At 30.6% G+C, this 15,337-nt stretch overlaps 1 protein-coding gene across 1 annotated transcript; it reads right to left on the reverse strand.

Moving 5' to 3' along the window:
* Positions 1 to 8,349: 8,349 nt before the first annotated feature.
* LOC145820584 (F-box protein PP2-A13-like) lies at positions 8,350 to 13,462 on the reverse strand. Its single transcript, XM_082916709.1, has 3 exons — positions 12,858 to 13,462; positions 12,652 to 12,770; positions 8,350 to 8,969 (listed from the first exon to the last, which is right to left on the reverse strand). Exons 1-3 carry the CDS (start codon positions 13,440 to 13,442, stop codon positions 8,546 to 8,548), a joined length of 1,128 nt encoding a protein of 375 aa, XP_082772835.1. The 5' UTR covers positions 13,443 to 13,462; the 3' UTR covers positions 8,350 to 8,545.
* Between the last annotated feature and the right edge of the window lie 1,875 nt (positions 13,463 to 15,337).

The following is a 15,337-nucleotide window of genomic DNA, read 5'->3' on the forward strand; positions in this document are numbered from 1 at the left end:
CAAAAGAATTATGGAAAAACAAAAAGCATACGTATATACATGCACAAAAGTCAATCATCATTGTAGAAATTCAAGAATTCAAATCAGCAAGTTCACCTAACAAGAGAGAATGAAAATAATTTGGTAAATTAAGCATGGAAATTAACAAAAGGACCAAGCCATAACAAGTCTAATAATAGGTCTCACCTTTGTGATTGGATTATCAACAACCCTGTCGGCTCCATACTTCTCCAAGAGCCCTTTGGAAATCTATACAAAGGTAGTATAAATTGACGGTTATATGACCATGGACATCTATATTCTTAATAGAGAGAGAGAGAGAGAGAGAGAGAGAGAGAGAGAGAGATTTAACCTTGTATGCACCTTGGTACTCCCCAACCTGCAAAAAGAAAATGGCACATAAGGAAATAACAAAGTGAAATCTTATTAAAAGTCACAAAATTTGAGAAGCTACTAAAATAGCATCCTTTTTGTCTTTTTTATATTTTTTGGGTCATATCACCTCTCTACGTTTTTTGCACATACTTTCGTAAAAAGTCAAAAAGTTATTAAAATAGCATATTCCCAATCACAATTCCCAATCGGAGGTAGAACTAGTGCCCCATTTTAATTTTTAACTTAGAAAAAGAATGAGATAGAAATCTAAGGACAGGCAAAAAAAAAAAAAAAGTCAAGCCTAAATCAGTACAGAGTCCATCCTTCCATAATCATGGGTTCATGAGACCAACACAAGTTTAGGGAGAGAGAATTTAAAGGACGAATGACCTTTGTAAACAAATATGGAGGGTATGAATAAGGAAATTATGCACCTCTAAAATCCAAGAAAAGACAAACCCAAGATACAATTTATTTAAATTCTCATATTTGTGACATGCCTAGCCAAGGATTGTATCTTCACTAACCTTCTCCAATTTATCCAAAGCAACCTTATGCTGTTTATCATTCTCATCTTCACTTCTCCTTGAACTGCAGATCCTTCCATATCATCCTCCTTCGAAGATTCTGAGTCCTCCTCAACCACATTCTGCATATCCACAATGCTAATTGCTGCAATCTTAGCAGCCTCAACAACCTGCAGCATGAAACCATAACATAACAAGGTTGCAAATAATGTACCAACGACATCATGCAGCATAGCACTGAATGTTAGGAAAATAACACATGGACATTCGAGAACCATGTTTATGTATTGTCTCCCTCAATTTAGATTGAAAAGGATAATTGTCTATTTTGCAAAAACCAGCAAATGAAAAATGAAAAAACCAACAAATGCAAAAATAAAAAATGAAAAATGAAATAACCAGATCATCTCAAGTATTCATAAGATACTCATAAAGCCTAATACACATGATTTTAATTCTGAACTTGTTTTCATTGTGACATGCATTGTGACCAGTCTTAGCAATTTTGACTACAACAAACAATTCAGAAATTCTTGAGGCTGGATACTTCTCGCACAATTATGAGGCAGATCTTGAGTAGAGTGCCGAGCGTAATGAAGCATGTGAAGGCAAAGGGCTTGGACAATGTGTTCTATGAATCAGTAGAGCAAGCACTACAGAAATATGAGAATTTCAAGAGAAAGGTAACTGTCATTCAAGACTTGCGTGAAATGACAGGTAAGGTTCTCCATTTTTACAAAGGAGATTTTCTTGATGAATTGCCTGGGCTTGTTGACTTTACTGTATTTCTTCACCTCAGCCCTAGATAGAAGCGTGAAGTTGAAGAACTAAAGAACTTAGTTAGGAAGTTCAAAATCAGCTCGGATTGGAGTGTGCGCCGAAAGTTTTGTTTTTCTCGTGAGCCTTTAGTGTTTTTTGAGCAAAATGGATGGGAAATAGTTCCGACATGAAGACAAATATCTCCTTGAAGCATATTGTCTTCTCTTTCATTTTTAAATCTTATTATGTGAATGGTGAACCTTATAAATTTGAAACTAAGGTTTTTGCTCCTCTGAAATTAAGGCATCAAGAGGTTAAGTATTTGTAACATCCAAATAGAGGTTTATATGAAGGAAAAAATTTCAGCATTTCAAGTATTTTGTTCTCAACAAAAACCACAACAACACACACAGATAGGAGTTACAGCGTGAGCTGATCAACAAATTAGGAAAAATACACTGGTTCATAAAATAAAAAAATAAAAAAATAAAAACAGTTGAAATTAAGGCATCAAGAGGTTAAGTATTTGTAACATCGGAATAAAGGCTTACAGGAAGAAAAAAAAATTCAACATTTCAAGTATTTTGTTCTCAACAAACACCACCACAACCCACACACAGGGGTTACAACGTGAGCATGATCAAAACTAACAGCCAATCCATGAATCTACACAATTTCTCACAAAAACAGTTTCTCCATATGTAGCATCATATCATTTTGACCATTTGCATTATACAGCATGATCAAAACTAACGGCTAAGAAAGTACTCTAAGATTATGGAATGCAATGTGATTAGTGAGACAAGAAAGTCCTTTTAGGCAGCTTTATGAGGGCCTACAAAAATTTATCAGATCGGAATACGATTGACGAAAGAAAAAGAACAGTCGCCCCTTTCACGTAGGGGGCATTATCAGAACAAAAATGTCCATGTGACTAATTAACAAATGTGTCTACTATTACCACTAATTCAGCTATATTTCTATACAATTTATACCAAAGGGTTCAAGTAAACTGCTGTACAATTCTTTGTGATCTGTTTTTTAATATTATTATGTCAATTCTTATCTTTGGGTGATGGGTTATATTACCAGTGTTCCTTCAGTGATTTGATTATCATCTGAAGAATCAGAGGGTTGAGATTTGGGTTTACTCATGATCCGAGAGTATCCATAATCGAGACAGCTTCCACTTGCTTCAGAGAGCTGCATGCAATATTTGATTGTGGTAACTCAGTCAAAATATATATATATATATATATATATATGTATGTATATCTTTGGGCCTATACTAACAAGACTAACCGAATTGTGGAAAGCTCAAAAAGATGGCGGGACCTAAACTCGTTGATAGTAGCTACTATTTGTGACATGAGCAGTTTAGCCTAACAGAGAAAAACAAGATAAAGAACATTCGAAAGATGCCAAACCAAAATAACCAAGCTTATATAATGTTTTTGACTTTCCATAGCACATGCTAACAATTTCACAAGAAAGCATCAACCAACAACAGTAACAAGAGTTTGAGTTGCTGCATTGCAGCTGGTGGACCGACAAAATCAGATCCAAATGCCTTCAGTTTTCAATGTGTTAACCGAGTCAAATGCGTCTGTGTGTGTGTGTGTGTGTGTGTCACGTGAAAGTGAAATTATGTCGTATAAATCACAAAACACTTCGGAGAAACAACAGCCGCTTCTACTTTTCAATCAAAGAACCAGCATGGACATAAAACAGGTGCTCAATAATGAAAACGATGTACACAAATAGTTGAATTGAGACTCAAGGTAAGCATGTAGCAAGTCACTAATTCAAATTAAAATATCCAATAAGATGCACTGTAATCATTAAGATTGTACCAAAAAGCGATTAATCTTACAGTGATTTTATGGAATGTTAATCCAAAAATTGATCAATTACATTGCATACTAGCATAGCATGGTGAGTGACAAATTCAATGGAAATAATATTCAGCTTCCTTATGATTTGTTACAATCCGACTCCACAGTACATGCATGCAACCAATTTCCGATGCTCAGCAAAAAAAAGGAAAATAGTATTCGTCAATATAACTTACGCAGTATGTACTAAATACAAACAACATACAAAGCACATGCAGTGAAAAATCTTATACAATTCAGTGTCATCGATACTGTTTTTTACCTGTGTAAGAACAGCAGCAGCTAGTTGGAGACTAGGTTCGAAGGTCTCAGGGACAACCTATAAGAGTTTCAACTAAAACTCAAGATATGATGTAATTTGAACAAATATTTGATCTTTATATAGCTAATGCAAGATATATTAGTACTGATTAAAGATTTATACACAAGTCAAACAAGAATAATGAGCTCCTAAAACATAATCCTAAAATAAAATTGTAAGATTAACCTATATAGGCAATTAGGAAGAGTGAAATAACTAATGAAAACAGCAACAGAAATGTAACGCTATTGCTCCCACCTTTTCCAAATTGAGGCCATGATCAATGTCATGAGCACGGACAAATGTCTTTACATTAGGGAAATACTTGCTCAAAGCCCACACTGTTCTATAGTTTGCACCGGGGGTATCTAAAGTTATTGTTGTTGCACATGCTCCTTCAACACCAACTTTATGGAGCACCTGGTGGCCACGAATACAAGCAACATGTCAAACAATGAACCTGCACAAAGCATATTTAAGTTTGAGCAGGATCATCTATACCTCTCAACTACCAGTTTCACCAAAGTACACAAGAAGATCAAGTGCACGGCCAACTGCTACTTGGTCACTGAAATGATGGAAAATCTAAAATCAGTTATCTGGATGCTATTGTAAAATATTCTCATAACCATTTAACACATTCTCAGTAAGTCAAGTAATTAACAAATCTAATTCCCATATTAACATATCAAACGAAAAAAATGAGACTATCAATGAATGAAAATGATCACAGAAATGATTAATATAGCTAAATCTGAGCTCAATCTGTGTTAAAATAACAAAATTGAGACCCAAAAACCCGAGAACGAATCAAACCCAGATCTGAAACAATCGATCAATCACTACAATTCGGAATTAAAGCAAACCCAGATCTAAAAGGGAAAAGAAGATATCAAACCTGATCGAATTGGAGCCAAGAAGTTACCCAAGTCCAGATCTGTTGATGTTTTCGAGTAGAGAGAGAGAGGAACGAAAATTGCGAAGAGCTCCTACAATCGAATCAAACTGTATTTGTGTTGTTGTTCAAATAATGGCAATGTGTGCGAGAAGAGGCGTTTGGGAGGGCTTGGTGTTTCTCTTTCTAGAATTCCGAAGAGAGACGAAGCGTTTGGGGGGCGATCGACAGAGAGAGATCGGCAGAGAGAGACAGACAGAGATCGGCGGAGATCGACAGAGAGAGAGAGACAGAGATCGATAAAGAAGAGACAGAGATCGACAGAGAGACCAAGATCGACAGATTTTCTGAAAATTACTCCTTCTCTGAAATAATTTTTTTATAAAATTTACACTTTTAGTGGAACTTACACTGAAAACAAAACTTAAGCTACTTATATCTATTGGGAAATAACTTACACAATTTTTGAAAGATTATCCATTTTGTGAAATAATTTCTTTCATAAAATTTATACATTTTGTTAAAATTTACACTTTTTCTGAAAATGTACATATTTTTGTAGAAATATTTATATCTTTTCTGAAAAGTTACTCCTTTTGTGAAATAAATTTTTTCATAAAATTTATACATTTTGTAAAAATGAAACTTACACCTTTTGTTAACTTACTTACATCTTTTGTGAAATAACTTACACTAATTCTGAAAAGTTACGCTTTTTGTGAAATAATTTCTTTCATAAAATTTATATATTTTCTTAAAACTTACACTTTTTCTGAAAATTTACACATTTTCGTGGAATCTTTTCTGAAAAGTTACTCCTTTTGTGTCATAATTTTTTCCAGAAAAAGTGTAACTTTTCTAAAAATTATTTCATAAAAAATATAACTTGTTTTACAAAAGATGTAAGTATTATGTGTAAGTTGTCAAAGTTTTATGAAATAAAATTTTTCACATATGGTGTAACTTTTCAGAAAAGGTTTTACAAAAGACGTAAGTATTATGTGTAAGTTGTCAAAATTTTTGAAATAAAATTTTTCACATATGGTGTAACTTTCAGAAAAAGTATAACTTGTTTTACAAAAAATATAAGTATTATGTGTAAGTTGTCAAAATTTTATGAATAAATTTTTTCACATATGGTGTAAATTTTTAGAAAATGTATAACTTGTTTTACAAAAGATGTAAGTATTATGTGTAAGTTGTCAAAATTTTAGGAAATAAAATTTTTCACATATGGTGTAACTTTCAGAAAAGGTATAACTTGTTTTACAAAAGATGTAAGTATTATGTGTAAGTTGTCAAAATTTTATGAAATAAAATTTTTCACATATGGTGTAACTTTCAGAAAAGGTATAATTTTTTTTTACAAAAGATGTAAGTATTATCTGTAAGTTGTCAAAAGTTACACCTTTGGTAAGCAATTTTACAAAAGGTGTAAGTTGTTAGAAAAATGTAAGTACTTTCACAAAAAAGTGTAAGTTCTCACAAAAGTTGTAAGTTTTCACAAAAGGCGTAAGTTTTCAAAAATCATTTACGCATTTTCCTGAAATTACTTACGTCTTTTGTTAAAATTTATACCTTCTGTAAAAATTTACACATTTTGTGAAATTATTTACACATTTTGTGACAATTTACACTTTTAGTCATATAATATATTCTTTTATTCATTTACCTAGAAAGTGAGCAGGTCACCAATGTGCTTGTTTTCAAATATTTTTATATAACTCAATACATAAAAAATATAAAAATAAAATAGAAATGTGTAAATGCCTTGCATACCATATACAAGGCACACTTAAAAAAAATTCTTATATATATATAGTTCCAATAAACAGTACCAAACAGAGGCAATGGCCTAACCTACATCCACAATCCTGGTTAAGTAGAGGCAGCTTTTTCAAAAATAAAATAAAAAAATAATTATGCCTACTATAAGACGTCAGAAAGTTGTAAGGTTTCTTTTTGAAAAGATGATTAAAATTTATTTTAAATTATATCAGTTTTTTTTATTATTTTACATATTTTTCAAATAAAGTAAAAGAAAAAAAATAAAAAATCATCTTTTAATAAATTTCTCAAAACAATCCTAAATTAGATTATAACAAAAAGGTTGGAATCGTTCTATCAACTCAAACACAGAGCCTTAACCTCGTTACTACTCAAAGAATAATTATATAGATTATTGGGTCAACTTAGACCAAGTTTGGAAAGTCTTAAAAAAGTTAAAAAGTCAAAATGTTATTTAAAAAGTTAAAAAGTTATTACTATTCATCAAAAGTCAACAATTACAGTTGCACAATTCTCAATACTAATTGTCCTCTACACATTAATTTATACAAATTTTTAATACACATTTTTTCATAAAAAGTCAAAAAGTTAATCCAAACATTCATATTTTCAACCTTAACTTTTTAGTCTAAAAAGACAAAAAATGCACTCATTTAGAACACTCAAACAACCCAGTAGGCAGATCAGACAGCCCCTCCCAGGCCATCGATTAGTTTCTAGTTCCTTTGCCAAAAACTTCACAAGGAACCAAAGAACTGGAAGTAACAATCTCATTCACTATGCTAGCAAGAGATACATTGTCCTAATTTCTTACAATACAGGGCTCATAAGCTAGGGCTCGCCGCAGTAGCCGAGTCAGGATTTTAATTTAGAAAGAGTAATATTGAGTTAAGATTATAGAGATCTATCATAATGTAAGTAATTTTGATTCTTAATTGAGAGTAAAACGACTAAAAATGAACATAATTTTATATTTAAAATTTTAAGGTTATGCTCAAGTTAATTAGTTTTTTTACTTTGTCTTTTTGATTTTTTGTTGTTTATTTATTATTAATATAATTTGCTATTTTAGTTTTGTGAACATAATGATCATTGTAATTTAAAATGCGATCACATGCTATTATTAAAAATGAGAATGATAAAATTACACCAAAATACACCCCCCCCCAAAAAAAAAAAGAGTGGAAAAGAAAAACATGAGAGAAAAGAGAGAAATAATATAGAATTTAAAAAATATATTTTACTAAAATTAAATATTTATAGTGACAAATTACAAAAAAATTGTATTTTATTTTTAATTAATGAATCATGTTATAACGAAACTAATGAATTATAATCATGATGAAAATCAATTCACCATATAACTAATATAAATAAATAATTTCAAAATTAAGAGAGAAATCATAAATAAATAACAAAAAAAACTACAATCAATAATCAATAACCAGATTGAGATATTTGAATATCTAACTTCATAATGAAAAATACAAAATTTTTGACTAATAGATTAACCCTGGTTTTGCAAAGATTTTGTCAAAAATAAAAATAAAAAAACAAAAACAAAAGTAGAAGATGAAATATAAAAAATTATGACATTTTAAATTTTAAAAATTAATTATTTTTCAAATAAGGATAGAAGTGTAATTTTCAAAAACTGAAGCACGTGACCCCCTGCCCCAACGTGCCTCCGCCCCTGGTTGACGGTACAAAATATCCTTCATAAAGCCATATCGATTCCAGGAGAAGCGAAAAACTGGGGGTCAGAGTAAAAACGGCCGGAAAATGAAGCATGGAGACCGGAGAATGAAGTTTTCTTTCACATATCAAAATTAAAACTGCATGATTTCTGGAAAATTCTGTACAAAAGAACATGTCGCAAAGCAAAACTCACAAACGAAAAATGAAAAATGACAAGACAACAATACAGATTGCTTGACACGAGTATAAACAAAAAGAACCCTGAAAAACCAACCTGCACGCTACGATATTTTACAGTTCTCAATACCTACAATAAAGATCTAAGCTCTTTTCCTAAACTACTAGGGCATATGAGAACAGAATCCAAGCAGAGACCACCTTTGGTATGCGTGCAATCAATCTGCGTTAAAGAAAACTTCATCTTTGTCAATTCTTTGGGCTGATCAACAACAAAATCGCCTGCGTGGTAATGAACCCAGTTCCCTGGATTGTCCAAAAAACACCGTGATACGGCGTGTTGTCCATCCGATGTTGTCAGCTGGAATTGTACCGGTTTTATGTCCCAGCCATGGATTTGATCAACATTACAAATCCGACGGCCCAGTCTCTTGGTGGCTTTTCCAAGTTGGAGTCTAAAGAACAGACTATAAGTCCCTGTGGGGAATTGGAACTCTAACTCTCCGACTACTTCAAACCACCAAATTTGTTGAAGATATGCTACTGTCTGGAATCTGTGTGCAATTAAAGTAATAAAAAGTCGATCAGTTCATGCTCACAGCATAAATTCAAAAAATGATAAACAACCAATATACTAGAGATAATATAATGATTATCTATGTTGCTGGCTGTTATTATATAAGTTAATAAATTTCCATTAAAATGAAAATTTTAGCAAGAATAAATGAAAAAATGAGGAATGAAAATCCCACTAATCAATTCCTAGGTAGCATAGAAGTTACACAACAAAACAAATAGAATAAATAATCAAATTAGACATTGAGAAGAAAAAAAAAAAGGATGGACAATCAATTCCACCAAAAAAAAAAAAAAAAAAGTTTAAAACATCAAACTAACACAAATTCTGTTATTAGTGTGCCTGTGCTTGTACCCATAATTTCCACATACTAAACGCCAATATCTACAACAAATCATCTGGCCTATTTCACGATAATTATAGATCAAAAACTTCCTCCATAAAACCTACTTTTAACAAAATCATTCCAATTTAGATTATGACAAGTAAAAATATTTATATGCGTTTGCCTAGGATTTGAAACAAGCCAAGTAGTAGGTTGTTTAAGTTTAGTTTGAAAACTTAACGAGTCTCACAAATATATTCAGGCCTAGCTTGTTTACATAACAAATTGATTTCGAACGAGTTTTTAACAAGTCAAACTTAAGTGACTTAATTTTTATAGTGGATATAAGGCCTGTTTGGTAAAGTTTATAAGCTGTTTATTTTAACTTTTAACTTAATTTAAGCTAAAATATTGTATTTGATGCAATTTAAGTTAACCAACTTATAGCTATTTCTCAGCTTATTTCAAAAGCTGGTCAGAGAGTGCTTAAATTTTTGACTTAAGCGCGCAGCTGGTGTGGGGGGCTAAAATTACTTAAATGCCCTCGCAAATATCCAAATATTAATATTAATTAAAAAATAAAAAAATTGTATATTTCTAAAGAAAAAGAAAAAAATCAATATTAATTAAAAAAATCAATATTAATTGGTATTAATTATTAAAAAATTAATATTGTATACTTTTGTAATGAATTAATTATTAATTGATACTAATTAATAACAATTGTGAATTATTAATATTAATTGATACTAATAAAAATTAAATATTAATATTAATTTATACTAATTAATAATTTTAATATTAATTGAGACTAATTAAGTCATTAATTGATACTAATTAAGCAATTAATTGATACTAATTAATTTATAATGAAAAATAATTGTGATAATAATACTTCCATTACATTTTTAGCAAATGTATTAATTGTTATATTAATTGATACTAATTAATACTAATTATATTAACTTTTATTAATGAAATATTTTTTTAAAAATTCAAACTGAAAAAAATAACAAAATAATCATTTTTATATCATATTAGGACATAAAGGACAATTATACAGCTTATTTAACCAAACACTACTTTACTATTTAAATCTATAATTCCACAGCTGCACCAAATAGGTTAACAATTTATGTTCACAGCTATAAGTCAAAATCTATTAAGTTATAATCTATAATCATTTTTCCACAGCTCTACCAAACGGGGCCATAAGCTTATCGAGATTAGTAATAAATTTTCAAATTTAATTTGTTTACATAATGAACACCAATTGTAAATGAGTTTTTAACAAGTTGAACTCTAGTAACTTGGTATGTTAAACAGCTCTATTTCTTTACATCCTCTGCCTTACTTTAGTGATCACAAATTACTAATCGTTAAAGCTGTATTTGGATTTGTGGAGGGAACGGAAAATTGAATGAATCTCCCATTGTGCCGGCAAGATCCTCCACTTTCTAAGCCCCAAAGAGTTGGTGAGAAATAAAGATTGTGTTTGATAGAGTTTTACAAATATGATTTGAGAGTATGAGTTGTATTTTGAATTTATGAGTTGTAAAATTATAATTTGAGTGTAAAAAATTTGTTTGATTATGATTTTTGAATAGAGTTTTGAATTGAGTATGGAATTGAGTTTTGAAAGTTTAATTTGACATGTGAAGTAAGAAAATTTGTTTGATTATGAGTTTTGAAAAGAATTTTCAAAACTTAATTCAAATTATTATAACTCATAACAAAACACACTACTTTCACACTATTGAAAATTCTGATAAACATTCATAACCAAACTCTTTTTAAAATTCAATTACAAAAATTTATTATTAACAGAAAATAACATTAATCAATTTTTTAATTGAAAATACTACAAAGGAAATAATTTTTTTTCAAAATAAATATTCAAAAAATTTAAATGATAAATATTCAAATTATTTAAATTATCTAAAAAATTTAATAAGTACAAAATTAAAATAAATATTCAAAAAATTTAAATCGTAAAAATTTAAATAATTTAAATATTCAAAAATTTAAAAATATTTAAAATGTTAATATTTTAAATTTAAAAATAACTCTACACTCAAATTGTAACCAAACACATAACTCGAAACTCCATATTAATTTTACAACTCTACACTCAAATCGTAAATAAATACATAACAAAAAAAATTAAAATATTTAAAAATATTTTTATAAAATAAAGTTTGAATTTATTTTTATAAAATATTTTAAAATTTAAAAAATTAAAATCGTAATATTTTGAAATTAAAATATTTAAAAATAGAAAAATTTACCCATAAGTCCTAGTTTCTGAAAAGTTGAACCATTTAGTCCTAAAAGTTTTCTTATGCTCCATTTAGTCTCATTTGCACATCAATCTAATGTTCGAAACATTAATCTGATGTTCGAAATCTAATGTTCCAAACATTAATTTGATGTTCAAAATCTAATGTTCGAAACATTAATCTGATGTTTGAAACATTGTAATGGGACCTTTCAGTCTATAAGAAAACTTTTAGGACCAAACAGTGGATAAGTTATTAATTTGGGATTTATTGGTGCTTTCCCCTTAAAAATATTCAAAAAATTAAAAAAAAAATCATAATATATTAAAATATTTAAAATCTTAAAAAAAATAAAATATTTTAAAAATATTTAAAAAATTAAAATATTGATTTGAATTGAGTTTTGAAAAGAAATTTTGAATTGTGTGTTTGGTTATAAATTTTGAAAAGTCATTATATTTTAAATTGAATTTTGAGAAATAAGTGTAAAATTACGATTAAAAAATTCAAAACAAACAATCCACTCAAATCAATGAGCGAAATTATAATTTGAAAATCTTACCAGGAGCCAAAGACTATCTTGACTTCAATCAAATTTTAATTGGAAAAGATCTTTATTTTCAGAACAACGAAGAATGGATTCAGGTAAATTTATTGGAATTGATAAAACTCTTTCGATACACTTTGCATCGCGAGGGAATCAACCATTTGTATGTCTCCCTTGATAGAAAGGAATCACCAAATAATAAGATCCAAAGTTTCGAGTTCAAGTCAAGCCAAGGGACCATTGGAGGTTTGCTCAATTGCTAAATTGAGCTGGTCTGGACACCAAGTTATTAAAATACAAAAAAACCTAAACTTTTTCCCTGCTTAATTTCATACTTCCTTCAGCATTCAACTATCAGATTCCAGTTCTCACACAAATCAATATATGACAAATTTGGCTATAAATTCACTATAATTCCATCAACAAATAGATCAAATCCTCTTTCTATGTGTGTGAGATTGCCCTATTAAAACCCTAATTCAAATTAATATGTAAATGTATATCTCACCTAGATTCTTCGGTTGGAATGTGATTCCAGTATCTCCGATCATCAATTCCAGTAATCGTCAAAGCCTTCGAAGAAATCGACAAACAAACTCCACCGGAACTCTTATCAAGCCAAAACTCCTGCAAAAACTCCAAAATTTTCAAAACCCATTATAGAGAGAGAAACCCCCATTCTAGAGAGAGAGAGAGAGAGAAAAAAAAACAGACCTTGGAACCACCATCGAATGAGCTAGGTCGACAAAGCCTGGAATACAAATCTTTCTTCCCCAAACTACCCTCCCTCTGGTCCTTCAATTTCTCGAGGAGGTACGAATAATTGGAAGGCAATTTGGTCTCCCAGATGAAATCGGCAGAGGAAGCGCCGCGAAAGGCTTGATTGAGCCGAGCCAACTTGCAGATCTCGAGAGGGTCCAAATGGGTTAGGACCAGAGCGATGCAACTCTCGGGAATGTCCTCGAGCTTGGGCTTCGATGGTGGGTTGGTTGTTGACTCGTTCGATGACTCAGATTGAAGAGACAAAGAAGATGTATTAGCACCCATAAGAGAGAGAGAGAGAGAGAGAGATATCCAGAGAGGGAAAGTAAGAGATAAGATATGTATATATAGAGAGAGAAAGAGACGGGCTGTGTCAGCTTGTGAATCGACAAGTACGCGGCTCCGCCGTTGTAGAGAGAGAAAGACAGGTAAGAGGAGAGAGAGCGAGGGGGTCGTTGGTCTTGTTGCAGAAGAGTTCGTTTCGTTTCGCTGTGAAAGTCTGAGGTGGAAGAGAGGGGATCTTATCCAGTACAACATGGGATATTAATTTGTGTTTGTTACGCGCTACTTTGGAGCAAGATTTATACGCGCCGTATCATCGGTTTTGTAAGTGGCTTGATCACGTTGTTGACATTGTCTCCGTTTGGAAAGTAGGTTGGCTTTTTGATTTTTTTGTCTATTTTAAGGGTTGTTTGGGATGACTTAAAATAAATATATTTTTTGTCTTTTTATGAAAAGATGCGTAGAAAAATAGAGAGGTGATGTGATAGAAAAAAATAAAAAAATAAAAAGATATATTATTTTGGTGTTGTTAAACTTGGCCTAGTCTGGGTTAAAAAGTTTAGTTTGGGAGGAAAATTTTAACTTTTTGACCTTTTTAACTTTTTTTTGTGAGAAAAAAGTGTAATGATTATGAATTAGATGTGATATTTTATTTGTTGTGACTAAAATAGTTTTTTTTTATCTTTTGTGACTATTTTAGCTACAAACTAACTTGTCAAATACCACCATTGTTGGACAACACAGGGGTGTTTTGGGAAGTTGGTAAAAATATGACTTTTGACTTTTTATCAAGCTTTTTAGCTTTTTGAAAAGTGATTTGGAAAGTTGGTAAAAAGCTGACTTTTTGCTTTTTAATTTAATATTTGTTTATGGTGTCAAATCAAATTAAAATGACTAAAATATTCTTACCCAACATAAGAAATTTATTTTTTTATTTTTTTGTCATAGACTCTAATTTGCAATTTTACACTTGCGTTTTTGGCACTTCCCAAACCAATTTTGTTGCGTTTTTGACACTTACATTTTCGAACATTTTGTCTAAAAACGTGACTTTTCATTTGTTCCCAAAACGGCACACAGTCATAGTTCTCGGGAAAGGCTCTAGTACTACTAATTGCAAGATTTAAGGCCTCGTTTAAGAACAGGATAATTTAGTAATTTTTTGACTATTTGGTTAAAATATGAGGTAAAAAAAAAACTAGTATGTTTAGGATAACTTTTTAACTTTTTACGAAAAAATGTGTAAAAAGTAGAGAGAAAAGAGAATCTTTGACTTTTTGATACGAATTATTAACTTTTTGACTAATTTAATAACTTTTTAACTAAAAGAAATGGTTCTCAAACGAGGCCTAAGGCTTGGTTTGGGAAGTGGGTTGGCTTTTTGACTTTTTGGCTTTTTTGGCTATTTTAGCCTGGGCTTAAAAGCTTGGTTTGGGAAGGGCTTTTTGGCTTTTTGGCTTTTTTGAATTTTTTTGTGAGAGAAGAATGTAATGATTATGGGTTGGATGTGATGTTTTGTTTGTTATGGTTAAAATAGCCTATTTTGTTTTTTGTGGCTAAAATAGCCAAAAAAAACCTCCAACCTCACTTGCCAAACATAGGCTAAGAGTACTTTGAATTTTATGTCACGCGCTTTGAAGGAAGAGCTTATATCAATGAAATGCCACTTGGCTTGCAAATTGTTTCAAAACAAATTGCCATTTGGCTTCAAATATAATAGATTAAGAAAAATGCTTGGGAGCACTAATTAGTGCTCCCACTAATTAGGTGGCAGTGGGTCTCGCTATGAATGATGTGATGTTTTGGTCTTGGAGTTGTAATTTTTTTTTATTTTTTTTATTTTTTAATGCATTAGTGCTATTAGTGGTGATATTTTTAGTGGGATGAATCATTGTTGATAGATTAATTAAACAGGGCTGCTAAGTAGTTTGAAAAATATTTGGCCTGATATGGCTCGAATTTAAACGTCCTCTTGGATTTTTTTTTTCCTTTTTCTTTTTTCATTTATTTCTTTTATTTCTTTTTGTTCATCTCCTTCTCTCCCTCCATTTACAATCACCAAGCCAAAAAAGAGAATTTTTTTTTTCTTTCTCTTGGTTTTGAGGTTTTTTTTTTAACTAAAATAACCACAAAAAACAAAATAAATTTTT

The sequence above is a fragment of the Camellia sinensis genome, chromosome 2 (assembly GCF_055761805.1).
Source record: "Camellia sinensis isolate YWXY chromosome 2, ASM5576180v1, whole genome shotgun sequence".
NCBI classification, from domain to species: Eukaryota; Viridiplantae; Streptophyta; class Magnoliopsida; order Ericales; family Theaceae; genus Camellia; species Camellia sinensis.

Excerpts from the sequence above, each read along its gene's own strand:
- LOC145820584 (XM_082916709.1), bottom strand. The coding sequence starts at position 13,442 with ATGTTGTACTGGATAAGATCCCCTCTCTTCCACCTCAGACTTTCACAG. Across the intron at positions 12,771-12,857 it reads CATTCGATGGTGGTTCCAAG|GAGTTTTGGCTTGATAAGAG; the intron begins GTCTGTTTTTTT and ends GAGTTTTTGCAG. Across the intron at positions 8,970-12,651 it reads ATTCCAACCGAAGAATCTAG|ATTCCAGACAGTAGCATATC; the intron begins GTGAGATATACA and ends AATTGCACACAG.